Source organism: Heterodontus francisci, chromosome 32, assembly GCF_036365525.1.
Source record: "Heterodontus francisci isolate sHetFra1 chromosome 32, sHetFra1.hap1, whole genome shotgun sequence".
Taxonomy (NCBI): Eukaryota; Metazoa; Chordata; class Chondrichthyes; order Heterodontiformes; family Heterodontidae; genus Heterodontus; species Heterodontus francisci.
In genome coordinates, this window is record NC_090402.1 from 3,064,224 (window position 1) to 3,091,003 (window position 26,780).

The following is a 26,780-nucleotide window of genomic DNA, read 5'->3' on the forward strand; positions in this document are numbered from 1 at the left end:
AGGCAAAATGATAGAATCTATTATTGATGATGGATTCTCCCGTCGCTTCGACGGATGTGTGTTCAGCAAGGCGACTCGTTGTTCACCATCTAGTTTGGTGTCATCTCATATGTGATGTTAAAGCAAATCTTGATTGCAAATATGACATATGAAGTCACTGTTGGAGGGCTAGGTGAAGGGACTGACTTTGTGGCATGTTCCATTGTCCTGTAGGAACCTGACTCTCTTCTGCACAAATGTTGAGATTGCTGGATGACAGAGACGACTCCATTTGGACCTGTCCATGGTTGCTTTTTTCCCATGTAGTGGGGTCCTATTTACAGGCTCTGAGATTGGCTTTCAGAATGTCTTTGTATCTAAGTTTGGGACGTCCTATCGTGCGGGTTTCCGTGCTCAGCTGACTGTAGAATACCACTTTTGGTATGCAGGAATGCTCCATGTGAATCACATGGCCAACCTAGCAAAGCTGAGCTCTGATGAGCATGCTCTTGATACCAGTTATATGCCACCTTGCCGGAACTTCAGTATTAGGGATTTTGTCCTGCCACTTGATGTTGCAGATGGATCTTTAGCAGCAAAGGTGCAATGCATCTAGTTGCTTTATATGATGCCGGTAGGTTGTCAATGCTTCACGTTCATAGAGAATTGATGTGAGAACCACTGCCTGGTAAACTTGATCTTTGTTTTGAGACAGACTCCATGCTCTCTCCAAAGCCTGTGGGTGAGCCTGTTGAATGCTGAACTTATTTTTGCCAGTTGATGGGCAATTTCATCATCCAACGTGGTGGTGTTGGAGAGGATACTCCCAATATAGCAGACCTGCTGAACTGAGTTGAGGGGGTAAATTGGTGTTTGTGATTATGGTGTCTTGGAGTTTGTAGCCAGCGGCAGGTTGGTACAAGATCTCTGTCTTTTTCAGACTTATAAGGCCGAAGTGTTCTGAGGCTTGGGTACGGTGGTCAACAAGCATCTGGATATCCTCCAGAGTGTGTGCTTGTCAGCAAACAAGAGTTCACTTAGTAGCTGTTCTTTGATCTTTGTGTGAGCCTTGAGCATTTGCAGATTGAAGAGGTTGTCGTCTGTCCTGAACAACTGCAGCATTCTGAGGTGCAGAGGGATCTTTGGGACGTACGGCCTATATACCTAGCATCACACTGGCATTGAACTTCATACATCACATTACTCATCTGTGTGATAGGCAGAACATCAAACAACATGTCCCTTCTGCTGTTCCCAACAGGCAAGGTACAGGCCGTACCCAACCGGCCTGTGCTTGCAAAGCTCAAAACAGTGTCCAACATTAGATGTGATTCTGGGATTGGACAACAGTGTGCTAAGAATTACGCTGACGACCAATTTAAGATTGTCAGTAGGGCTCGCAGTGTGATGCATTTGCGCATCCTGGAAGCTACATATATTAACACACAGGGCCCTGTTCTTTGCAAACAGAAAGAACATGTACACACATTGCACCTGTTTCAGCTGAACAAAATAAATGACGGCCATTCGGTGGTACATTCCTCAGTGCAGTGCCTTGACCAATCAGAGTCAAGCTGCCTGGTTTAAATTTTAAATAAAACTTGGCAGTTAACTGTCAGTCACCATAAACTGGTTCATTCTCCATGGCAACGCCTCTACCAATCAGTGTTCACTTGTCAACCAATCAGCACTCTCTTCTCATGCGGTGGAAGTTGTTGTTGTTTTCCCTTACATTGGTTATTCTTGCGATTGCCTTGATGAGTGCAAGACGAAAAACTTCGACAACATGTCTCTATTTTCAGCAATCTTTAAGTTTGTTGACAATTCCAAATTAAGTGTGAAAGTAAGTAGTGAGGAGGATGCAAAGAGGCTGCAGAGGGAGACAGACAGGTTGGGTGAGTGGGCAAGAACCTGGCAGATGGAATACAATGTGACCAAGTGTGAAATTATCCACTTTGGCAGGAAAAATACAAAAATAATAATTTTTGGATGGTGAGAGACTCGGAAATGTTAGTATTCAGAAGGACCTGGGTGTCCTTATACATGAAATCACAGAAAGTTAACATGCAGGTACAGCAAGCAATTAGGAAGGCAAAAGGGGTATGTTAGCTTTGTTACAAAGGGATTGAAGTATAAGAGTAAAGAAGTCGTACTATAATTATACAGGGCATTGGTGATGCCAGACCCGGAGTACTGTGTACAGTTTTGATACCACACCTGGAGTACTGTGTACAGTTTTGGTCTCATCTCCCCCTCTGGTTCTTTTGCCAACTATTTTAAATCTGTCCTCTGGTTACTGACCCTCCTTATTTACTCCACCAAAATCCCTCCATGATTTTGGAGACCTTCATTAAATCTTTCCATAACCTTCTCTGCTCTAAGGAGAACAATCCCTGGAACCATTCTAGGACATCTCCTGCGCATTCTGTACAAGGCCTTGACATCCTTCCTAAAGTGTGGTGCCCAGAATTGGCCACACTACCCTAGCTAGGGCCTAACCAGTCATTTCTGAAGGGTTTAATATAACTTCCTTACTTTTGAACTCTGTCTCTATCTATGGAGCCAAGGATCCTGTATGCTTTTTATGAACAGCTTTATCAAGCTCTGAGATTTGTATCTGTGAATTCTCAGGTCTCTCTGTTCCTGCAACCTTTGAAAATTGAGTAGTTTAATTTGTGTGGCTGGCTGTTTTGTGGAGAGATCTGCATTGTAATATTGCATTTTCGTGATAATAGAGGGTACAGTTGCTGCTCCTTTTTGCCGAGCACCGGGTGGGCTCCCTGATCTGGGCTAAGTTCTGAGCAGGGCCAGCGGGAGGGGTACTACAGCTGGCGTAAATTCCCCTGGTTCAGTGAGGCGAGAATTGGCCTGGGTTCCCCCTCCTGATCACTGTCCAGTGAGTCACGTTAATGGACGTGGGCTGAAAACACGATTGGGATGGTCCATGATGCCTCTGCAGTTCAATATGCTGTCCAGAGAGTACCTAACAACTGTAGAACACACACTGCAGCACAAGGCACCACCTTCAAGGGGGAGAACGGGACAAAAAAAAGTAAAATAAAAAATGCTTTAAGATAAACTCAGCAGCAGCTTGGGGCACAGGGCAGGTGACCGAGGATGGTGTTCCTGAAATATGGTTGCTACATGAGATGTATTCACAGTTGAGAAGAGTTTTCTTGAGTGATGTTGAGCTGGGCCCTCAACAGTTATCCCCTTTCTCGCTTGCAGCTGTACAAGAGGAGAGACAGCGAGGTAAGGACAGGAATGAGAATGAGGTGGAGTCGACAAGCAGTGCCAATGAGGACATGCCAGTAGAGAAGATAGTGGAGGCTGAGCTGGCTGTTGAGCCCAAGACTGAGACTTATATCGACTCCAACCTCGGCATGGCCAGCAGCTCGGTGAGTGCGCGCATTATACGCCAATAGATTCCAGTGCCCACAGTGCCGACAGTGCAGCCCTCCCTCAGTACTGCCCCTGCGACAGTGCAGCCCTCCCTCAGTACTGCCCCTCCGACAGTGCAGCGTTCCCTCAGTACTGCCCCTCCGATTGTGCAGCTCTCCCTCAGTACTGCCCCTACGACAGTGCGACGCTCCCTCAGTACTGCCCCTGCGACAGTGCAGCGCTCCCTCAGTACTGCCCCTGCGACAGTGCAGCGCTCCCTCAGTCCTGCCCCTGCGACAGTGCGGTGCTCCCTCAGTACTGCCCCTCCGACAGTGCGGCACTCCCTCAGTACAGCCCCTGCGACAGTGCGGCACTCCCTCAGTACTGCCCCTGCGACAGTGCAGCGTTCCCTCAGTACTGCCCCTCCGATTGTGCAGCTCTCCCTCAGTACTGCCCCTCCGACAGTGCAGCGCGCCCTCAGTACTGCCCCTACGACAGTGCGACGCTCCCTCAGTACTGCCCCTGCGACAGTGCGGCGCTCCCTCAGTACTGCCCCTGCGACAGTGCAGCGCTCCCTCAGTACAGCCCCTGCGACAGTGCGGCACTCCCTCAGTACTGCCCCTGCGACAGTGTGGCGCTCCATCAGTACTGCCCCTGCGACAGTGTGGCGCTCCCTCAGTACTGCGCCTGCGACAGTGCGGCGCTCCCTCAGTACTGCCCCTGCGACAGTGCGACGCTCCCTCAGTACTGCCCCTGCGACAGTGCGGCGCTCCCTCAGTACTGCCCCTGCGACAGTGCAGTGCTCCCTCAGTCCTGCCCCTGCGACAGTGCGGTGCTCCCTCAGTACTGCCCCTCCGACAGTGCGGCACTCCCTCAGTACTGCCCCTGCGACAGTGCGGTGCTCCCTCAGTACTGACCCTCCGACAGTGCAGCACTCCCTCAGAACTGACCCTCCGGTGCAAGCAGGTGCTGTTTTTCAGGTGAGATGTAAAACATCTCCAGACATTATTTGGAAGAAGTAAGGTGGAACTCTGTCGCCAATACTCATCTCTCAATCACCACCAATGATCTGATCATAGTCACATTTCTTTATGGGAGCTTGCTGTGTGCAAGTTGGCTCCGGCCTTGTCTACATTACAACAGTGAGCTAACCATAGGGTCAAAGGTTGGGGGATGATCTAATCAGGGTGTTCAAAATGAGAAAGGGATTCGATAGGGTCGATAGACAGAAACTCTTGCCTCTTCTGGGGGAGTCTAGAACAAGGGGCCATCAAATTAGAGCCATCGCTGTTCAGGGATAATGTCAGGAAGCACCTCTTCATACAAAGGGGAGTGGAAATCTGGAACGCTCTCTCCCAAAAAGCTGTTCATGTTTGGAGTCAGTTGGAAATTTTGAGAGCGAGATAGATTTTTGTCGGGTAAGGGTATTGAGGGTTATGGAACAAAGGCAGGGAATTGGAATTAAGCTATAGATCAGCCATGATCTGATGGAATGATGGAACAGGCTGGAGGGGCTGACTGGCCTCCTCCTTTTCCTGTGTTCCTATATAGAACATGAAAAGTGCGATAGAAATTAAGATTCTTTCTTGTTCTAAGCTTTTGTTTTTGTGCAGTGTTGGCTCCTGCAGATGCAGGATTTCCTGCCATCGCGCAGGTGTCTTATTGTAATCTTTCTTTTCCTCTTTCCTTGCCAGCCAAATGATCCAGTCACCAACATTTGCCAAGCAGCAGACAAGCAACTCTTCACTCTGGTCGAGTGGGCCAAGCGAATCCCACACTTCTCGGAGCTTCCTTTGGACGACCAGGTTATCCTTTTAAGGGCAGGTAACCAACATTTGTTTCATTAGCCCCACCCTGTAACCCCAATGGGTACTCACCCCTGCCCCATAACACCATTGGTTTCACTCACCCCTGCCCCATAGGCTGCACTGGTCCCTGCCCTGTAACCCCTTTGGGTACTCACCCCTGCTCCGTAACCCTATTGACTGCACTGGTCCCTGACCCGTAACCCCATTGGCTGCACTCACCCCTGCCCTGTAACCCTGTTGGCTGCACTCGCTCCTCCCCATAACCCCATTGGGTGCACTAGTCCCTGTCCCGTAACCCCATTGGGTGCACCAGTCCATGCTGTGCTGTCCAGTGTCAGCTGTGTTATGGATCTCTCCAAAGCTCAAAGCTGTACCATGGGACCGTCGACTTCTCAGTGTGACTCTCTTGGCCATGTATCATTTCCATTGCTTAATCCCCAACTGTCAACATCCTGGGGGCTACCATTGACCAGAAACTGAATGGACCAGCCACATAAATGCTGTGGCTACAAGAGCAGGTTGGGAATTCTGCCGTGAGTAACTCACCTTCTGACTTCCCAAAGCCTGTCTACCATCTGCAAGGCACAAGTCAGGAGTGTGATGGAATACTCTCCACTTGCCTGGATGGGTGCAGCTCCAACAACACTCAAGAAGTTCGACACCATCCAGGACAAAGCAGCCCACTCGATCGGCACCCCACCCACCACCTTCAACATTCACTCCCTCCAGCACTGATGCACAGTGCCGTCAGTGTGTACCATTTACAAGATGCACTGCAGCAACTCACCACGCCTCCTTCGACAGCACCTTCCAAACCTACGACCTCTACCACCCAGAAGAACAAGGGCAGCAGATGCATGGGAACACCACCACCTGCAAGTTGCCCGCCAAGCCGCAGACCATCCTGACTTGGAACTATAATCGCCGTTCCTTCACTGTCGCTGGGTCAAAATCCTGGAACTCCCTCCCTAACAGCACAGTGGGTGTACCTACACCACATGGACTGCAGTTCAAAGAACAGTACAGCACAGGAACAGGCCATCAGCCCTCCAAGCCTGCGCCGATCTTGATGCCTGCCTAAACTAAAACCTTCTGCACTTCCGGGGTCCATATCCCTCTATTCCCATCCTATTCATGTATTTGTCAAGATGCCTCTTAAATGTCTCTATGGTACCTGCTTCCACCACCTCCCCCGGCAACAAGTTCCAGGCACTCACCACCCTGTGTGTAAAGAACTTGCCTCGCACATCCCCTCTAAACTTTGCCCCTCTCCCCTTAAACCTATGTCCCCTAGTAACTGACTCTTCCACCCTGGGAAAAAGCTTCTGACTATCCACTCTGTCCATGCCGCTTATAACTTTGTAAACCTCTATCATGTCACCCCTCCACCTCTGTCGTTCCAGTGAAAACAATCCGAGTTTATCCAACCTCTCCTCATAGCGAATGCCCTCCAGACCAGGCAACAATCTGGTAAACCTCTTCTCTACTCTCTCCAAAGCCTCCACGTCCTTCTGGTAGTGTGGCGACCAGAATTGCACGCAATATTCTAAGTGTGGCCTAACTAAAGTTCTGTACAGCTGCAGCATGACTTGCCCATTTTTATACTCTATGCCCCAACCGATGAAGGCAAGCATGCCGTCTGCCTTCTTGACTACCTTATCCACCTGCGTTGCCACTTTCAGTGACCTGTGGACCTGTACGCCCAGATCTCTCTGCCTGTGAATACTCCTAAGGGTTCTGCCATTTACTGTATACTTCCCACCTGCATTAGATCTTCCAAAATGCATTACCTCACATTTATCTGGATTAAACTCCATCTGCCATTTCTCCGCCCAAGTCTCCAACCGATCTATATCCTGCTGTATCCTCTGACAAACCTCATCACTATCCACAACTCCACCAACCTTTGTGTCGTCCGCAAACTTACTAATCAGACCAGCTACATTTTCCTCCAGATCATTTATATATACTGCAAAGAGCAAAGGTCCCAGCACTGATCCCTGCGGAACACCAGTAGTCACATCCCTCCATTCAGAAAAGCACCCTTCCACTGCTACCCTCTGTCTTCTATGACCGAGCCAGTTCTGTATCCATTTTGCCAGCTCACCTCTGATCCCATGTGACTTTACCTTTTGTACCAGTCTGCCATGAGGGACCTTGTCAAAGGCTTTACTGAAGTCCATATAAATAACATCCACTGCCCTTCCTTCATCAATCATCTTCGTCGCTTCCTCAAAAAACTCAATCAAATTCAAGAAGGCAGCTCACCACCACCTTCTCAAGGGCAATTCGGGATGGGCAATAAATACTGGCCTGGCCAGCGACACTCACATTCCCTGAACAAATGAGAAAAAAATCAGCCGCAGTGCTGACCTATTGTCAGAGGCTGTGACTAACCTTTGCATTGTTTTGTTTCACTTGGCTGGAAAGACAGTTTTGGAAAAGGTTTTCAGCCAAGCAAAGGCCAATTATTTATGTGTAGTTCTCTCCGATAAGTGTAGGACTCAGAGGAAATGCAGAGGGTCTCTGAGGACCCCATGGGGTCAGAGGACATTGCTGCAGGAAGGGTCAGGGGGGTCATGTATGATTCGGGAGTAAAGAAATTGGTGACTGAGGAAAAGGATCCTAAAGAGGCGGAAGGGTTTCAGTAACCTACCCGCTGCCTTTTGACCGTCGATTGTCACAGTAACGAGAGCTCATTGTTCTATACTGGTCTGAGACGTGACTATCCATATTCCACACTCGCTATCTGGAGTGAGAGATGAGCTGAACTCAGCACTGGATCTGAAGGGATGATCTTTGATAACACTCCAGTGAAGTGCCTTGGGATGTATTACTACGTTAAAGGTGCTATATAAATGCAAGTTATTTTTATTGGACAGCATTTGACACCGAGCTACATAAGGAGATATTAGGACAGGTAACCAAAAAGTGTGGTCAAAGAGGTAGGTTTTAAGGTGCATTTTAAAGGAGGAGAGACAGGCAGAGAGGTTTAGGGAGGAACTGTCTTCCTTTGTTCACTCACTCAGTCCACGCTGGATCTTCTCTCCCTCCATTCAGTCATTCTGCCTCTCCTTCCTACACGCTCAGTCGTACTGGATTGTGACTGTGACCTGATTGTGCACTCACATCGCACAGGCATAATGCTGCCGCCTTCTGAGAGGGGGACTTACTGTCCAAACTCGCCTCAGATCGGGGAGAGGGGTCACAGTACAGACTGCTCTAACTGGCCTTAGTGCCTGGGGACTGATGAGAGGGGTTAGTCAGCCAGGTTAAAATGAAAATTGTAGTGGTATTGTGGCAGCAGGCAACAATGGAGGGAGTTTCTATTGTGTGGAGCAGGCAGGGATGGAGTACAGAAGGTGAGGCTTCTGAGAAGCTCTGTGGTGAGGACGGGGTCTGCAGTCTGGTGAAAGTCTCATGGTCTACTCTCATTATGTCCCCAGGCTGGAATGAACTGCTGATCGCTTCATTCTCTCACCGTTCCATCACGGTGAAAGATGGCATTCTGCTCGCAACTGGTCTCCACGTCCATCGGAACAGCGCACACAGCGCTGGAGTAGGGGCCATCTTCGACAGGTGAGCTCCTTGAATCCCCTGAGTCAGGAAGGGTGGGTTTGGGGTTGTCATCAGCGATAACAGGGAGCGGATTGGGAAGTGGGTGTGGGGATAAGGGGAGTGGATTGAGAAGGGATTTGGGGGTGGGAATGGAGGCAGGGGTTGGGGTTTTGGAGGATGTTGGGTGGGGGGGAAATCAGGAGTGCGGCAGAGTCTGTGGGTAGGGGCGATGGAGTTTTGGTGGGTGGAGGGGGGATTGGAGACTGCAGAAGCTCTGCAATATTGAGACTGGTCTTATTTGAAAGTTGTGGATGTTGTTCCGAGTCTGAAAGGGGAGTTTATGGGGTAATTAGATTTCATGAGGCTTTATTAAAATGATCCCGGGACACCCCAGCTCAGATTTATTCTGAACTTTTAATCTTTCTCATCAGAGTTTTGACAGAACTTGTTTCTAAAATGCGAGATATGCAAATGGACAAGACGGAGCTGGGCTGTCTGCGAGCCATTGTACTCTTCAACCCAGGTAAGGGATGTCACTGCTCCTTTGCTAACTTCTGTTACTCTTGTCCTAGGGAATCGATACATGCTCTGTGGCTTTAAATTCTGATCTATAATGGAGTGCCTGAACTGCATACAGTCTCACTTTGGTCTAATCAATATTGTGTATTTACTCCTGTACTCTGTGCGCCTATTTTTGAAACCCAAAATAGTGGTAGCATTTTTTTATGCACTCACACTTCAGGAAAATATGACTCTTTCAGATGAGACGTTAAATTGAGGTCCCATCTGCTCTCAGATGGATGTATAAGATTCCAGGGCATATTTTGAAGAAAGGCAGGGAAGTTCATCCCAGTGTCTTTGCCAATATTTATCACCCAACCAACATACTAAAATAGATTTCCTGATCATTATCACATTGCTATTTGTGGGATCTTGCTGTGTGAGAATTGGCTGCCGCATTCGTACTTTAAAACAGTGACTACACTTCAGAAGTATTTCATTGGCTCTAAAACGCTTTGGGATGCCCTGAGGATGTGAAAGGTGCTTTAGAAATGCAAGTTCTTCCTTTATTTCCATGTTAGTTCTCCCTTCCAAACTATTGTCTTGCGTTAAACTGCATCTGCTGCTGGTCCGCCCATTCCACCAACCAACCTGTCTTCTTGAAGTTTTGTTTACAGTCCTTCTCATTAAAATTACTTTTTGCTTATTTAAAGAGGATTGATGGTGTTGAGGGTAACATATTAGCTTGGATAGAGGATTGGTTAACAAACAGGAAGCAAAGAGTGGGCATAAATGGAGCATTTTCAAGTTGGCAGGCAGTGAATAATGGGGTGCCACAAGGATCAGTGTTGGGGCCTCAGCTATTTACAATCTATATTAGTGATTTGGATGAAGAGACAGAGAGTAATGTATCTAAGTTTGCTGATGATGCAAAGGTACATGAAAAGATAAGCTATGGTGGGGGGGGACACAGAGAGGCTTCAAAGGGATATAGACAGGTTAAGTGAGTGAGCAACAAGATGGCAGATGGAGTATCATGTAGGGAAGTGTGAAGTTATTCACTTTGGTCATTAGAATAAAAGAGCAGAATATTTTTTTCAAAAGTATGGAAATTGTAAACATTGATGTTCAGAGAGACTTGGGTGTGCTTGTACAAGGAACACAAAGTTAGCATGCAGGTACAGCAAGCAACTGTGAAGGTAAATGGCATGTTGGCCTTTACTGCAAGGGAATTGAAGGAAAGGAATAAAGAGGTCTTGCTACAGTTGTACAGGGCTTTGAGACGACACCTGGAATACTGTGTGTAGTTTTGATCTCTATATTTAAGAAAGGGTTTACTTGCATTGGAGGTAGTGCAGCGAAGGTTCACTAGGTTTTTTTTTTAGAGATACAGCACTGAAACAGGCCCTTCGGCCCACCGAGTCTGTGCCGGCCATCAACCACCCATTTATACTAATCCTACACCAATCCCATATTCCTATCACATCCCCACCTGTCCCTATATATTTCCCTACCACCTACCTATACTCGGGGCAATTTATAATGGCCAATTAACCTATCAACCTGCAAGTCTTTGGCATGTGGGAGGAAACCGGAGCACCCGGAGGAAACCCACGCAGACACAGGGAGAACTTGCAAACTCCGCACAGGCAGTACCCAGAATCGAGCCCGGGTCCCTGGAGCTGTGAGGCTGCGGTGCTAACCACTGCGCCACTGTGCCGCACAGGTTGGTCCCTGGGATGAGAGGGTTGTCCTATGATGAGAGGCTGAGTAAATTTGGTCGATATTCTTTGGAGTTTAGAAGAATGAGAAATGATCTCATTGAAACATACAAGTTTCCAAAGGGGCTGGATAGGGTAGTCAGTGAGAGATTATTTCCACTGGTTGGGGAATCTAAAACATGGGGGCCGAACATTTCGGACTGAGATGAGGAGAAATTACTTCACTCAAAGGACCGTGTTAGGGAATTGGAGCTGGAGCTGGATGAACTGAGGATCATTCGGGAAGCTGAGGGGTTGATAGATAGAAGCTACACGGAGGTCGTTACTCCACAAATCAAAGGCAGCTGGGTAACAGTTAGAGGTGGGAAGAGGTCAGTGCAGGGATCTCCTGTGGTCGTTCCCCTCAACAACAAGTATACAGTTTTAGATACTGTTGGGGGGGACGGCCTATCGGGGGCAGGCTGCAGTGACCGGGCCTCTGGCACGGGGTCCTGCACTGTGGCTCAGAAGGGAAGGAGGGAGAATGGGAGAGCACTAGTCATCGGGGACTCGATGGTGAGGAGTACGGACAGGCGGTTCTGTGGGCGCAGGCGAGACGCACGGATGGTTTGTTGCCTCCCTGGTGCCAGGGTCCGTGATGTTTGTGATCGCGTCTTCAGGATCCTTAAAGGGGAGGGGGAGCAGCCAGAGGTCGTGGTGCACATTGGCACCAACGACGTAGGAAGGAAGGGTGGCACAGATGTTAGAAGTGAGTTTAGGGAGTTAGGCTGGAAGCTGAAAGCTCGGACGGACAGAGTTGTTATCTCTGGTTTGTTGCCGGCGCCACGTGATAGTGAGGCTAGGAATAGGGAGAGAGCACAGCTGAACACGTGGCTGCAGGAATGGTGTAGGAGGGAGGGCTTCCAGTTCTTGGATAATTGGACTGCATTCTGGGGAAGATGGGACCTGTTCAAACAGGACGGGCTGCATCTGAACCAGAGGGGCACCAATATCCTGGGAGGGAGGTTTGCTAGTACTGTTCGGGAGGGTTTAAACTAGTTTGGGAGGGGGATGGGAACCGGACTTGTAATCCAGGGACCAGTGGGTCCACTCAGAAAGACAAAGAGTGTAGTGAGGTATTGGGGAAGGTAGCACTGTCGCAGAGGACAGATGGGCACGGAGAAGGGTTAAAGTGCGTATACTTCAACGCAAGAAGCATCAGGAATAAGGTGAGTGAATTGAAGGCGTGGATGGGCACTTGGGACTACGATGTTGTGGCCATCACTGAAACGTGGATAGGTGAGGGGGAGGAATGGTTTTTGGAGGTACCTGGTTATAGATGTTTTCATAAGATTAGGAATGGTGGTAAAAGAGGTGGGGGGGTGGCATTGTTAGTTAGAAATAGTGTAACAACTGCTGAAAGAATTTTCGAGGAGGATCTGCCGACTGAGGCACTGTGGGTTGAGGTCAGGAACAGGAAAGGAGCAGTCACCTTGATGGGAGTTTTCTATAGGCCCCCCAATAGCAGCAGGGAGGTGGAAGAGCAGATTGGGAAACAGATTTTGGAAAGGAGCAGAAGTCACAGGGTAGTAATTATGGGGGATTTCAACTTCCCAAATATTGATTGGCAACTCTTTAGATCGAATAGTTTGGATGGGGTAGTGTTTGTGCAGTATGTCCAGGAAGCTTTTCTGACTCAGTATGTAGACTGCCCGACCAGAGGGGAGGCAATATTGGATTTGGTACTAGGTAATGAACCAGGGCAAGTGATAGAGCTGTTGGTGGGCGAGCACTTTGGAGATAGTGATCACAATTCTGTAGCATTCACTGTGGTAATGGAGAGGGATAGGTATGTGCAACAGGGCAAGGTTTACAATTGGGGGAAGGGTAGATATGATGCTGTCAGGCAGGAACTGAGGAGCATAAGTTGGGAGCATATGCTGGCAGGGAAGGGCACGGTCGAAATGTGGAACTTTTTCAAGGAGCAGATAGTAGGGGCCATTGATAAGCATGTCCCTGTCAGACAGGGAAGGGATGGTCATGTGAGGGAACCGTGGTTGACAAGAGAGGTTGAGAGTCTTGTTAGGAAGAAGAAGGATGCGTATATAAAGTTGAGGAAAAAGGGCACAGGCATAGCTCTGGAGGGATACAAGATGGCCAGGAAGGATCTGAAGAAAGGGATTAGGAGAGCTAAGAGAGGGCATGAAAAATGCTTGGCGGGTAGGATAAAAGAAAACCCCAAGGCCTTTTACGCGTATGTCAGAAATATGAGGATGACTAGGGGGACCATAGGTCCGGTCAAGGACAATAGCGGGAGACTGTGTGTTGAGCCGGAAGAGATAAGTGAGGTTTTGAATGAGTACTTCTCTTCGGTATTTACGAATGAGAAGGGGTGTATTACTGAAGAGGACGGTGTGAAACAGACTGGTAAGCTCGAGGAAGTGCTCGTTAGGAGGGAAGATGTGTTGGGGTTTTTGAATAACTTGAAGATAGACAAGTCTCCCGGGCCTGACGGGGTATATCCAAGGATGTTATGGGAAGCAAGGGATGAAATTGCAGAGCCGCTGGCAATGATCTTTTCATCTTCTCTGCTGACGGGGGTGGTACCAGGTGATTGGAGGGTGGCAAATGTTGTGCCCCTGTTCAAGAAAGGGAATAGGAACAACCCTGGGAATTACAGGCCAGTTAGTCTTACTTCGGTGGTAGGCAAGTTGATGGAAAAGGTGCTGAGGGATAGGATTTCTGAGCATCTGGAAAGACACTGCTTGATTCGGGACAGTCAGCACGGTTTTGTGAGGGGTAGGTCTTGCCTCACAAGCCTGATTGAATTCTTTGAGCAGGTGACCAAGCAAGTGGATGAGGGTAAACCAGTGGATGTGGTGTACATGGATTTTAGTAAGGCACTTGATAAGGTCCCCCATGGTAGACTTATGGAGAAAGTCAGGAGGCATGGGATAGTGGGGAATGTGGCCAGTTGGATTAAGAATTGGCTAACTGATAGAAGGCAGAGAGTGGTCTTAGATGGTAAATACTCAGCCTGGAGCCCAGTTACCAGTGGCGTGCCGCAGGGATCAGTTCTGGGTCCTCTCCTGTTTGTGATTTTTATTAACGACTTGGATGAGGAAGTCGAAGGGTGGGTCAGTAAATTTGCAGATGATACAAAGGTTGGTGGAGTTGTGGATACCGAGGAGGGCTATTGTCGTCTGCAAAGGGACTTGGATAGGTTGCAGTGCTGGGCTGAAAAGTGGCAGATGGAGTTTAACCCTGAAAAGTGTGAGGTCGTCCATTTTGGAAGGACAAACATGAATGCAAAATACTGGGTTAACGGTAGGGTTCTTTTTTTTTTTTTTTTTTTTTTTTCTCAAGGTGACCTTTATACCCCAGGCCCCTTTTATATTTTTCACATCGAGGGGGCCTTTATCCCTCAGGCCCCCTTTATGTACATATTTACAGTTTTAAAATAACTTTATTAAAACAGATAAATAAACAAAAAACTCAAATTAAAATGCCATTCTCGGCGTCGACGATGCACTCCAGTCCCTGCGGTGCCCACCGGTCGCGGAAGGCCTCAAGCGTACCGGCTGACACCGCATGCTCCTTTTCCAGGGACACCCGGGCGCGAACGTAACCGCGGAAGAGGGGCAGGCAATCGGGGAGGACGGACCCCCCGACGGCCCGCAACCTGGACCTGTGAATTGCCACCTTGGCCAGGCCCAGGAGCAGACCGACGAGGAGATCCTCCTCCCGGCCCAAGCCCCTCCGCACCGGGTGCCCAAAGATCAGGAGCGTGGGACTGAAGTGCAGCCAGAATTTGAGGAGCAGCCCCTTCAGATACTCAAATAGGGGCTGCAACCTCGCACACTCCATATAAATGTGGAACACGGACTCGTCCAGGCCGCAGAAAGTACAGGTGGCCTGGGAGTCCGTGAACCTACTTAAAAGCCTATTGCACGGGACTGCTCTGTGCAGCACCCTCCACCCCAGGTCCCCGATGTAAAGGGGGAAGACTCCCGCGTAGAGAGACCTCCATCGGGGTTTCCCCTCGCCGCCAGATGGCAACGCGGACCGCCAGGGCGTGTCCGGCCGGCTGACGAGGGCGAGGAAGTGGAGAGTGTGCAGGAACAGCCCGTACAGGAAACCCCTCCGCGCCGATTGGAATGGCACGGAGGGCATTTCCGAGAGGCGGCTCGGGTTGTGCGGGACCGGCTCCCGAGGAGGGTTTCGGGGCCTGGGTCCGATGAGCAGTTCCGGCCGAGCGGGGGTCGGCTCGGCCGGGATCGCTCCGCACTCCCGAGCCCCCTCGCCACCCGCAGTGAGGGGCGTCCCGGGGGTTTCGGCTACTCCTCCGCCCGCCGGACCGTCCCCGGAGTCGGCCGCCCGGACAGCCGAGGCGCTCTCCTCCGCCGGCGGGGGAGCGCCCTGACTGGAGGCGACCATGTTCCAGACTCGGAAAAGATCCCGGTAAAAGACAGGCAACTCCCTCAGAGAGGCGCGGCTAACGGACTCCACCGGGAGCTGCGTGTCGTCTTGAAGGCAGTGACACTGGCGGAAAAAATACGTCGCCAGCGCACACCATCTGGGAGGACGCTCGACGTACAGGTATCTCTGCAGGGTCCGAAGGCGGAGAGTCGCAGCCTGGGTGCGGACGCACACCAGCGACTGACCGCCCTCCTCGATCGGGAGACTCAGGACCGCGGCAGAGACCCAGTGTTTCCTCTTGCCCCAGAAGAAATCGACGAGTTTCTTCTGGATCTTGGTGGCAAATACAGGGGGCGGGGCCAAAGTGACCAACCGGTACCACAGCATGGAGGCCACCAGTTGGTTTATGACCAACGCTCGGCCCCTGTAGGAAAGCACTCGGAGCAGTCCTGTCCAGCGCCCCAGCCGAGCGGTGACTTTCGCCTCCAACTCCTGCCAGTTTGCCGGCCAGGCTTCCTCAGCGGGGCTAAGGTGGACTCCCAGATAGAGGAGGTGCGTGGTGCTCCACGCAAAAGGTGTCATCTCCTCCGGCAGGGAGTCCACCCGCCACTGACCAACCAGGAGTCCGGAACATTTCTCCCAATTGATCCTCGCGGAGGACGCGGCAGAAAAGGTCTGCTGGCAGTCGCGCATCCTCAGCAAGTCAACGGGATCTGTGATTGCGAGGAGCACGTCGTCGGCGTAAGCCGAGAGGACGACCCGCATGGCCGGCTCGCGCAGAGCCAATCCCGTCAACCTCCTGCGAAGCAGGCACAGGAAGGGCTCCACGCAGATGGTATACAATTGGCCGGACATGGGGCACCCCTGACGCACTCCTCTCCCAAATCGAAGGGGCGCCGTCAAGGACCCGTTAACTTTGACTAGACACTCTGCGGCGGCGTATAAAAGTCGGACCCGGGCCAGCGGTAGGGTTCTTGGGCATGTGGAGGAGCAGAGAGACCTTGGGGTCTATGTGCATAGATCATTGAAAGTTGCAACTCAAGTGGATAGGGCTGTGAAGAAGGCATATGGGGTGTTAGCGTTCATTAGCAGAGGGATTGAATTTAAGAGCCGTGAGGTGATGATGCAGCTGTACAGAACCTTGGTAAGGCCTCATTTGGAGTACTGTGTGCAGTTCTGGTCGCCTCATTTTAGGAAGGATGTGGAAGCCTTGGAGAGGGTGCAGAGGAGATTTACCAGGATGTTGCCTGGAATGGAGAATAAGTCTTACGAGGAAAGGCTGAACATTCTAGGCCTCTTCTCATTAGAAAGGAGAAGGATGAGGGGTGACATGATAGAGGTTTATAAGATGATCAGGGGAATAGATAGGGTAGACAGTCAGAAACTTTTTCCCCGGGTGGAGCAAAGCGTTACAAGGGGTCATAAATTTAAGGTGAAGGGTGGGAGATATAAGGGGGATGTCAGGGGAAGGTTCTTTACCCAGAGAGTGGTCGAGGCATGGAATGCCTTGCCCGGGGAAGTTGTTGAGTCAGAAACTTTAGGGACTTTCAAAAGGCTTTTGGATAGGTATATGGATAAAGGAGAATGATGGGGTATAGATTAAATTGTCCTTGACAGAGGACAAAGGATCGGCACAACATTGTGGGCCGAAGGGCCTGTTCTGTGCTGTATGTTCTATGTTCTATGTTCTATGATTGTGAATCTTTGGAATTCTCTACCCCAGAGGGTTGTGGATGCTCCATCATTGAATACATTTAAGTCTGGGTTAGATAGATTTTTGGTGTCTCAGGGAATCAAGGGATATGGGGAGCAGGGGGGAAAGTGGAATTGAAGCCCAAGGTCAGCCATGATCGTATTGAATGGCAGAGCAGGCTCGATTGGACATATGGTCTACTCCTGCTCCTATTTCTTATGTTCTTAAAATTTGTGGCCAGAGTCTCTGCTGTTTCCTGTCTGAACAGAGTGAATCCATTAGGATCCAGTGATTGACTGACTCCACCCAGAGTTTTGTCAGTAAAATCTGAATCAATCCCTTTTCTTTGGTTATATCCACGCTGTCGTCTAGTTCACCACATTTTCACTCCTGCCGTCATTTGCGAAATCTCACTGCAGGAGTTCCTCAGGGTCGTGTCCTCGGCCCAAACATCTTCAGCTGCTTCATCAATGACCTTCTCTCCATCATAAGGTCAAAAATGGGGAGGTTCGCTGATGATTGCACAATGTTCAGCACCATTCGCCACTCCTCACATACTGAAGTAGCCCATGTCCAGAGGCAGCAAGACCTGGACGACATTCAGGCTTGGGCTGATAAGTGGCAAGTAACATTCTCACCACACAAGTGTCAGGCAATGACCACCTCAAACAAGGGAGAATCTAACCATCTCCCTTGATGTTCAATGGCATTACCATCGCTGAATCCCCCACTATCAGCATCCTGCAGTGGCTCCAAGAGCAGGTCAGAGGCTGGGAATTCTGCAGCGAGTAACTCGCCTCCTGTCTTCCAAATGCCTGTCCACCATTTACAAGGCACCAGTCAGGAATGTGATGGAATACTCTCCACTTGCCTGGATGGGTGCAGCTCCAACTGCACTCAAGGAGCTCGACACCAAAAAGAACAAAGCAGCCCGCTTGATTGGTACCCCATTAACAAAAATTCACTCCCTTCACCACCGACGGACAGTGGCAGCAATGTGTACCATCTACGAGATGCACTGCAGCAACGGACCAAGGCTCCTTAGACAGCACCTTCCAGACCTCTACCAACTAGAAGGACAAGGGCAGCAGATGCATGGGAACACCACCACCTGCAAGTTCCCCTCCAAGCCACACATCATTTTGACTTGGAACTATATCGCCGTTCCTTCACTGTCACTGGGTCAAAATCCCGGAACTTCATCCCTAACTGCACTGTGGGTGTACCTAACCCACGCGCACTGCAGCGGTTCAAGAAGGCAGCTCACCACCACCTTCTCAAGGGTAATTAGGGATGGGCAACAAAAGCTGGCCTTGCCAGTGATGCCCACATCCCATTGACAAATTTAAAAAAAATTAAAATCTGTTGTGTCCGCAGACACTCTACTTCATCGCTGAGCGGTCTGGCCTTATTTTTAAACTGAAACAAAACAAAAAGTGCTGGAAATACTCAGCAGGTCTGGCAGCATCTATGCAGAGAGAAGCAAAGTTAATGTTTCAGGTCTGTGACACAGATTTCCAGCATCTGCAGTATTTTGCTCCTATTTTAAACTGTTCTTTTACTTATATATTTATAAAAGCCCTTACTATTTCCTTTCATCTGATCTGCTGAACTGTTTCCATTTCCCCTTTCTAATCTCCCTTTTCCCCTCTCCACTGCACTTTCAGTGTTATTCATGATTATGTGTCAGTAACCAGAGGACACAGATTAAGATAATTGACAAAAGAACCAGAGGGGGAGATGAGTTTTTTTTTACACAGTGAGTTGTTGTGATCTGGAACGCGCTGCCTGAAAGGGCGGTGGAAGCAGATTGAATAGTAACTTTCAAAAGGGAATTAGATAAATACTCGAAGGAGAAAAATTTGCAGGGCTGTGGGGGAAAGAACAGCAGAGTGGGACGAATTGGAGAGCTCTTTCAAAGAGCTGGCACAAGCACGATGGACCGAATGGCCTCCATCCATGCTGTATGATTCTATGATTGTCTTCAATACTTTCATCTCTGATTTGATCACAAGTCCCCTGTTAAGCTTCTGTCAGTCTTAATCTTTACACCTACACAGTTTTTGATGCAGCTGCGTTTCCTGGGAAAGGAATATATTTATTTCTATCCAGGATTTCCCACTGCTGGCATGTTGACTAATTTCTCTGGGCTGCCACTTTGGCCCAGATCCCTGCTTTTCTCACCAAAGTTGCCTTTTTGCAGTCCAGTGCCCTTAACTTTGATTCTTCATTATCCTTTTTTATTCTTTCTTTGTGTTTAATTATGTTGTGATTGCTATTTCTGAAATCTCCTATTCTCAAGTCATTTGCCTCACTCATTTCCCCAACTAAATTAAGCAATGCTCTTTTCCTTATTACACTAGGAACAGACTGATCCAGGAATCAGCCTTGAATGCATTCTAAACATAGTTCCCACTTTGACTCCACGCATTACCTTTATTCCAGTCTATCTTGGACTAGTTAAAATCATTCAATATTATTCATATTGGTAATGTTTACACAACGATATGAATTGAACAGGAACGGTTGCAACTGGCCACAGAGTACACACAGCACAACCGTGCAACTACTGTTGGATGTTGGATTGCTCACAGTACTGAGAGGGACTTCCTGCTCTCAAAGGGCTTTATAATGACATGGAACTCCCTCTCTCTCACCCTCCAGTCTCCACAAACCAACAGTGAAGCAGAAAGCAGTAGTGTGTAAGTTGTGCAATTCTTGTTCCTTATAGATGCCAAGGGTCTGTCTAATCCTGGGGAGGTGGAGGCTCTCCGTGAGAAGGTGTATGCTTCCCTGGAAGGATACTGCAAACAGAAATACCCAGACCAGCCTGGCAGGTAAGTCTTTGAATGCATCACTCAATCTGAGTGTAGGCAAAGCAGCTGAAGTGGATTATGCTGAACCCTGTCATTCTCTGCTGCCACAAATTTATAATCAGCTGGATCTGATTTTATTTCTAGATTATTTTTCGGGTCTCTGGGGTACAGGTTCCACACACGCTGACTCTCACTGGGGTACGGGTCCCACACACACTGACTCTCACTGGGGTACGGGTCCCACACACACTGACTCTCACTGGGGTACGGGTCCCACACACACTGACTCTCACTGGGGTACGGGTTCCACACACACTGACTCTCACGGGGGTACGGGTCCCACACACACTGACTCTCACTGGGGTACGGGTCCTACACACACTGATCCTCACTGGGCTACGGGTCCCACACACACTGACTTTCACTGGGATACGGGTTCCACACACACTGACTCTCACTGGGGTACGGGTTCCACACACACTGACTCTCACTGGGGTACGGGTTCCACACACACTGACTCTCACGGGGGTACGGGTCCTACACACACTGATCCTCACTGGGCTACGGGTCCCACACACACTGACTTTCACTGGGATACGGGTTCCACACACACTGACTCTCACGGGGGTTACGGGTCCCACACACACTGACTCTCACTGGGGTACGGGTTCCACACACACTGACTCTCACTGGGGTACGGGTCCCACACACACTGACTCTCACGGGGGTACGGGTCCCACACACACTGACTCTCACTGGGGTACGGGTTCCACACACACTGACTCTCACTGGGGTACAAGTTCCGCACACACTGAGCTGCATTTTACGAGTGCGCTGCAGTTCGTGGTGGTGCACACTAAAAGCGGCGAGCATCCCGCGCGAGACCTCATTTAAATAGAGCGGGAGGTGTGGCTGCCACTGATGACGTAAGGGGGCTGCCGCCGCATCCCTGGCAACAGTGTCCGGCGCCATTTTTAAAGGGCTTTAAGCCCTTCAGTGGCATTTTAAAATTTAAAGGTCCCGATCTCCAGGATGTAACACAATGTCATTTCCAACATAAATCACTTCTCCCATCCCACCAATGGGTAGATTATACATTAATCGCATTCTTCCCCCATAATAAAGCTTTAATAGTATTCCGAACTTTCCCCCCCAAAATATGTTCCTTTTGACCCTCACCCCTACCCATAATGCCATTAGCCAGTAAAGATTGTTTACCCTGCTCCTCCACCCCTCCCACCCTGAAAATTCTATTCCTCCCCCTTCCCCACCAGGTTCACGCCTCGGAACTCCATATGCAGTTCCGAAGGCGCGCAGAGTATAAACGGCGGGCGCAAAATTCAAGTGGGTCAGTCGCCGCCTGCAGGTAAGTTAATTTACATCTCTTTATTGTTAATTTGAATATTAAGATGAAGGGCCTGCCGCTAGATGGCGGGGTGGGCGCCGCACCAAGGTCCCCCTGCTGCCAGTAATATGTGGCGGGCCCTTCTCAACGTTGCGGGTTGTGATGGGCCTCTCCCTGCTGCATTTTACCAGCCCCTGCGCTCTGGCCAAGCGGTGTCGAGGGGCTGGCAACATTCGGCCCACTGATCCTCACTGGGATACGGGTCCCACACACACTGACTCTCACTGGAGTAGGGGTCCCACACACACTGACTCTCACTGGGGTACGGGTCCCACACACACTGACTCTCACTGGGGTACGGGTCCCACACACACTGACTCTCACTGGGGTACGGGTCCCACACACACTGACTCTCACTGGGGTAGGGGTCCCACACACACTGACTCTCACTGGGGTACGGGTCCCACACACACTGACTCTCACTGGGGTACGGGTCCCACACACACTGACTCTCACTGGGGTACGGGTTCCACACACACTGTCTCTCACTGGGGTACGGGTCCCACACACACTGACTCTCACTGGGGTACGGGTCCCACACACACTGACTCTCACTGGGGTACGGGTTCCACACACACTGACTCTCACTGGGGTACGGGTCCCACACACACTGACTCTCACTGGGGTACGGGTCCCACACACACTGACTCTCACTGGGATACGGGTTCCACACACACTGACTCTCACTGGGGTACGGGTCCCACACACACTGACTCTCACTGGGGTACGGGTCCCACACACACTGACTCTCACTGGGATACGGGTCCCACACACACTGACTCTCACTGGGGTACGGGTCCTACATGCGCTGACTCTCACTGGAGTACGGGTCCCACACACACTGACTCCCACTGGAGTACGGGTCCCACACACACTGATTCTCACTGGGGTACGGGTCCCACACGCTCTGACTCTCACTGGGGTACGGGTCCTACATGCGCTGACTCTCACTGGAGTACGGGTCCCACACACACTGACTCTCACTGGGGTACGGGTCCCACACGCTCTGACTCTCACTGGGGTACGGGTCCCACATGCACTGACTCTCACTGGAGTACGGGTCCCACACACACTGACTCTCACTGGGGTACGGGTCCCACAAGCACTGACTCTCACTGGAGTACGGGTCCCACACACACTGACTCTCACTGGGGTACGGGTTCCACGCACACTGACTCTCACTGGGGTACGGGTTCCACACACACTGACTCTCACTGGGGTACGGGTTCCACACTCACCAGCTCTGCTCTAGTACTTTGCTGAACTGACCATTCACGCGTGAGTTAAAAGAGTGACTACGGCCCAGCTGTTCCACTGTAGAGATCAGCACCACTCTGCCTGATCGTGGCGTCTCTTCAGTAAATTTTCAGCAGGTTTTGATGGCTTTCCATCGGGAGCATCACCCCGGATTCCCGGCATACTGATCCCCTGTGTAACCCCCTACTGTGTCAGTGAATGTGTGAGCTGTCCCAGCACAGGCTGGGCATGTACATTGGGTCTATCTGCTCTGTGCATGTCGGTCACTCACTGATTGAAAAGCTGCTAGAGCTATCTGGTGCTGCTGGCTCTATCTGTGCCTTTAAGATGCTGTCAATGACACCTGTGTTCTGTTGAGTTTTATGTGCTGGTGCTTGCTGCCCTGCTGTACTGACTGTGACACCATCCTGCCTTGTGATCCAGGTTTGCTAAGCTACTGTTACGATTGCCAGCTCTGCGTTCTATTGGACTAAAATGCCTGGAGCACCTGTTCTTCTTCAAGCTGATTGGAGACACACCCATTGACACTTTCCTTATGGAGATGCTGGAGGCTCCTCATCAAATAACTTAAGCAGCAGTGGCTGTCGAGAAGTTTGCCACCCAGGGACAGACTGCCATCCTTTTGTACGGGCTCAGCTCAAGATCCTTGACCTCCCCTCTGCATTTACAGCCTCCCCCGAACCCCCATGACTGCTAACTCCTCAATAATCAGATGACAAAGGAATCATTTTCTTTACTGTTTTTATATATATATATATCTAAACTCTGCAAGAATCTCTGGGTCCGTGACGGATTGCGTCTTGAGATAACCTGAGCTGTGGGTGCATACGTGTATGTGTGTGTGCAAGCACACTTACCTCCCACCTTCCCCCGAGAGTGCTCAAGGCTGCTTCACTTTTCCTGGATCTCCTTCCCAGTTTGTGTGTTTGTGGGGTAGTTGTCCTGATCGGCATGGATTTGTCAGCACTGCAGCTTTCGACTTTCCCCAAAACTCTGGATGGCCGCAGTCCTGATATGAAGCTCCCTCTGACAGTGTGATGACGCATGAAGGGGTTTGGCCTGTGATACTGCCCCCTCTCGCTGGCTTCTTTCTATCATTGTCCTGACTGGGCTCACTCGAGCTGGGCACTGATTGGTTTTCTATGCTGTTTCACTGAGCTGTCTGGAGAGAGCTGGTTCATAATCACAGCCTGTTTACACAGTTCAAACCCATGTAATAACTCTGAGACTGACTCTCACTGTCACGCCTAGTCTGCCAAGTCAATGTTTAATGCAATACATCCAGTATTTGTTAATCTTTTATATTTTTGGAGCAATAAGGTTTTATTGAAATCTCAACAGGGAACAGCCGAATGCAGTTCTTTATGTAACTCTGCTTCAAACTGGTTATTACCATCACTGCCATAATCTGACAGGTAACTCAAACCTGGCCTCATTCTCCCTCCCTTTCCTCCCCAATGGGGAACAGTGCTCTCAAGCTGTTCTTACATCTCGCTGCCCCCTCCCATTTAGCCCAATATTTGGTGGGGAGGAGGCTTAACTTCTGAGGATTCTTTGCTGCTAATGAAAGCTTTAATTAATAACCTATAATTACTAAAATCATGTTGAGATGAGGTGAAAAGGGCTTTGGCTTTAAAAATGAGAGTTGGGATGTTCAGTTTGCCCCTGGACTGAAAGCTGCCAATCCATCCAACACACTAACTCATTAACCCCTCCCATCCGGTACACTAATTCTCAACTCATTCACCCTCCCCAGCATCCAAGCTCTAGTTTCTGTGATCCCTTGGTAGAGAATACATGGTTGGGAGGGTAGCGGGAGAGCTCTTTGCATGTTGAGGACGTCAGGCTCCATATGCTGTTTGCTGCTGTCTCACCAGCTCTGGCACAAGTGGAGGAATGTGTGCAGAGGTGGCAGTGGTTGTACGCGGTGTTTAAGCAATGCCTTGCAGTAGCTCCGGGGAGGTCCCAGCCTAGATTTATGCCATGGTGAACGGAGCTGCACAGCAAGTGTGAGGTGCACACTCAGCTTTATATTGCTCAGGATAGCAGCAAACTCCTTCCTCATGCAGCCAGGTGTAGGAGCTGCCTCAGTCACTTCCTTCCATCCTCTCCCTCCCCTTCCCTACTCTCCCTCCCCCTCCCTCCTCTCCCTCCCCCTTTCCTCCTCTCCCTCCCCTTCCCTCCTCTCCAACCCCCTTCCCTCGTCTCCCTCCCCCTTTCCTCCTCTCCCTCCCCTTCCCTCCTCTCCATCCCCCTTCCCTCCTCTCCCTCCCCCTTCCCTCCTCTCCCTCCCCCTTTCCTCCTCTCCCTCCCCTTCCCTCCTCTCCATCCCCCTTCCCTCCTCTCCCTCCCCTTCCCTCCTCTCCCTCCTCTCCCTCCCCCTTTCCTCCTCTCCCTCCCCCTCCCTCCTCTCCCTCCCCCTTTCCTCCTCTCCCTCCCCTTCCTTCCTGTCCCTCCCCTTCCCCCCTCTCCCTCCCCCTTCCCCCCTCTCCCTCCCCCTTACCCCCTCTCCCTTCCCCCCTCTCCCTCTTCCTCCCACTTCCCCCCTCTTCCTCCTGCTTCCCCCTCTCCCTCCCCCTTCCCTCCCCCCTCCCCCTTCCCCCTCCCTACTCCATCCCCTTCCCCCCTCCCCCTTCCCCCTCCCTCCCCCCTCCTTCCCCCATCCCCTTCCCCCTCCCTCCCCCTTCCCCCCCTTCCTCTTCCCTCCCCTTCCCAATCCCCTTCTCCTTCCCTCCCCCTCCCCCTTCCTGCCCCTTCCCTCCCCTTCCCCTTCCCTCCTCGTCCTCCCACTTCCCCCCTTGTCCTCCCGCTTCCCTCCTCTCCCTCCCCCTTCCTGCCTCTCCCTCCCCCTTCCTGCCTCTCCCTCCCCCTTCCCTCCTCTCCTTCCCCTTCCCTCCTCCCCCTTCCCTCCTCTCCCTCCCCTTCCCTCCTCTCTCTCTCCTTCCCTTCCTGCCCCTTCTCTCCTTCCCCCTTCTTTCCTTTCTCCCTTCTCTCCCTCGCCCTTCTCTCCCTCCCCCTTCTCTCCCTCCCCCCGTCTCTCCCCCATATGGTAACCCCACATGTGCTGTTACAATTCATCCTCTTGTCTGTCATCACCATCACTTTCCCTTTAATGGGGAGCTGCTGCCCTTTAACAGCTTCTGCTGTCTCCCTGGATTTCCGATCCCCAGCCAAGCTGTTTTGCAGGCCGGGCTTTTCCTGCACCTGAGCCTTTCCAAATTAGGGGAGGGGAGGGGACCCCATTAGAAATTTGTGCGGATTGACCCGGAACAGCTCAATGCTTAATTTTCCAAGACTTGGATCATTGGGGCTTACTCTCAATAACCTCCTCCCTGTGCATCAACTCCTTGCCCCCTCCCTCACCCACTTCCTCAATGAGCTGTGGTCTCCAGGTTTTTACACAGGTTCTCTCCTGACCTGGTCTTTGTGTTTTCTGTTTTCCTTTACATCCAACTTTTAACCTGAAATTTAAATATTTTAAGTGCAGCAATTTTGTACAAAAAAGAAAGTTAAAAATTACATTTGCAAACTGTTGCAAACACAGAAAGTTATCCAGTAAATGGTGACACTCACACCGGAACCCTCTCCAAACAAGATCACAGAGCAAGAGGATAGTGTGTGGAGTGAATGTGTGTGGACACTGATCCTGAAGATTCCACACAGGAGACACCCCCTTCTCCCTGCTGGGCCCCGCCTCCCTGACTCCACCTCCCTGCCAGGCCCCACTTAACCCCGCCTTCCTGACTCTGCCACCCTGCTGGGCCCCACCTCCTTGACTCCACCTCCCTGCCAGGCCCCACTTAACCCCGCCTTCCTGACTCTGCCACCCTGCTGGGCCCCACCTCCTTGCCAGGCCTCGCCGAACCCCACCTCCCTGCCTGACTCCACCTCCCTGCTGGGCTTTGCCTCCCTGCCTGACTCCGCCTCCCTGCTGGGCCTCGCCTCCCTGCCTGACTCCACCTCCTTGTTGAGTCCTGCCTCCTTGCTTGACTCCGCCTCCCTGCCAGGCCCCACCTCCCTGCTTCGCCTGGACTCGCCCCACCTTGCATCCTCCCCCAAGTATCTCGGCTCAGCTCTTCCCACCGCCCCTCCCACCTTGCCTCCTTTCTCCTCTTCACCTGCCCGCCAGGCCCTGCCTCCCCCCTTTCCCGTTACCTCTCTTAGCTATTCTCTTTTCTCTTTTAATCACCCTCAGTGTATCTCATTGTTTAATCTGCTCTCTCTCTTTCTCTATTATCCCAGTCTATAATTCTCTCTACATTT

The 26,780-nt window shown here is 50.7% G+C and overlaps 1 protein-coding gene across 4 annotated transcripts in view; it reads left to right on the plus strand.

The window, feature by feature from the left end:
* LOC137347548 (retinoic acid receptor RXR-alpha-A) overlaps positions 1-24,955 on the plus strand; it is a 319,476-nt gene extending 294,521 nt beyond the window's left edge. For 2 of the 4 annotated variants that reach the window (XM_068012022.1, XM_068012019.1), the window contains exons 5-10: positions 3,208-3,377; positions 5,055-5,184; positions 8,615-8,747; positions 9,158-9,249; positions 19,771-19,876; positions 22,941-24,954. In XM_068012022.1, coding sequence (XP_067868123.1) covers positions 3,208-3,377; positions 5,055-5,184; positions 8,615-8,747; positions 9,158-9,249; positions 19,771-19,876; positions 22,941-23,088 — 779 coding nt within the window. In that variant the 3' untranslated portion in view covers positions 23,089-24,954. Of the gene's footprint in view, positions 1-3,207; positions 3,378-5,054; positions 5,185-8,614; positions 8,748-9,157; positions 9,250-19,770; positions 19,877-21,129; positions 21,222-22,940 lie in introns of all 4 variants that reach the window. The other 2 variants (XM_068012020.1, XM_068012021.1) reach the window with 2 other exon arrangements.
* The last annotated feature ends 1,825 nt before the right edge of the window (positions 24,956-26,780 follow it).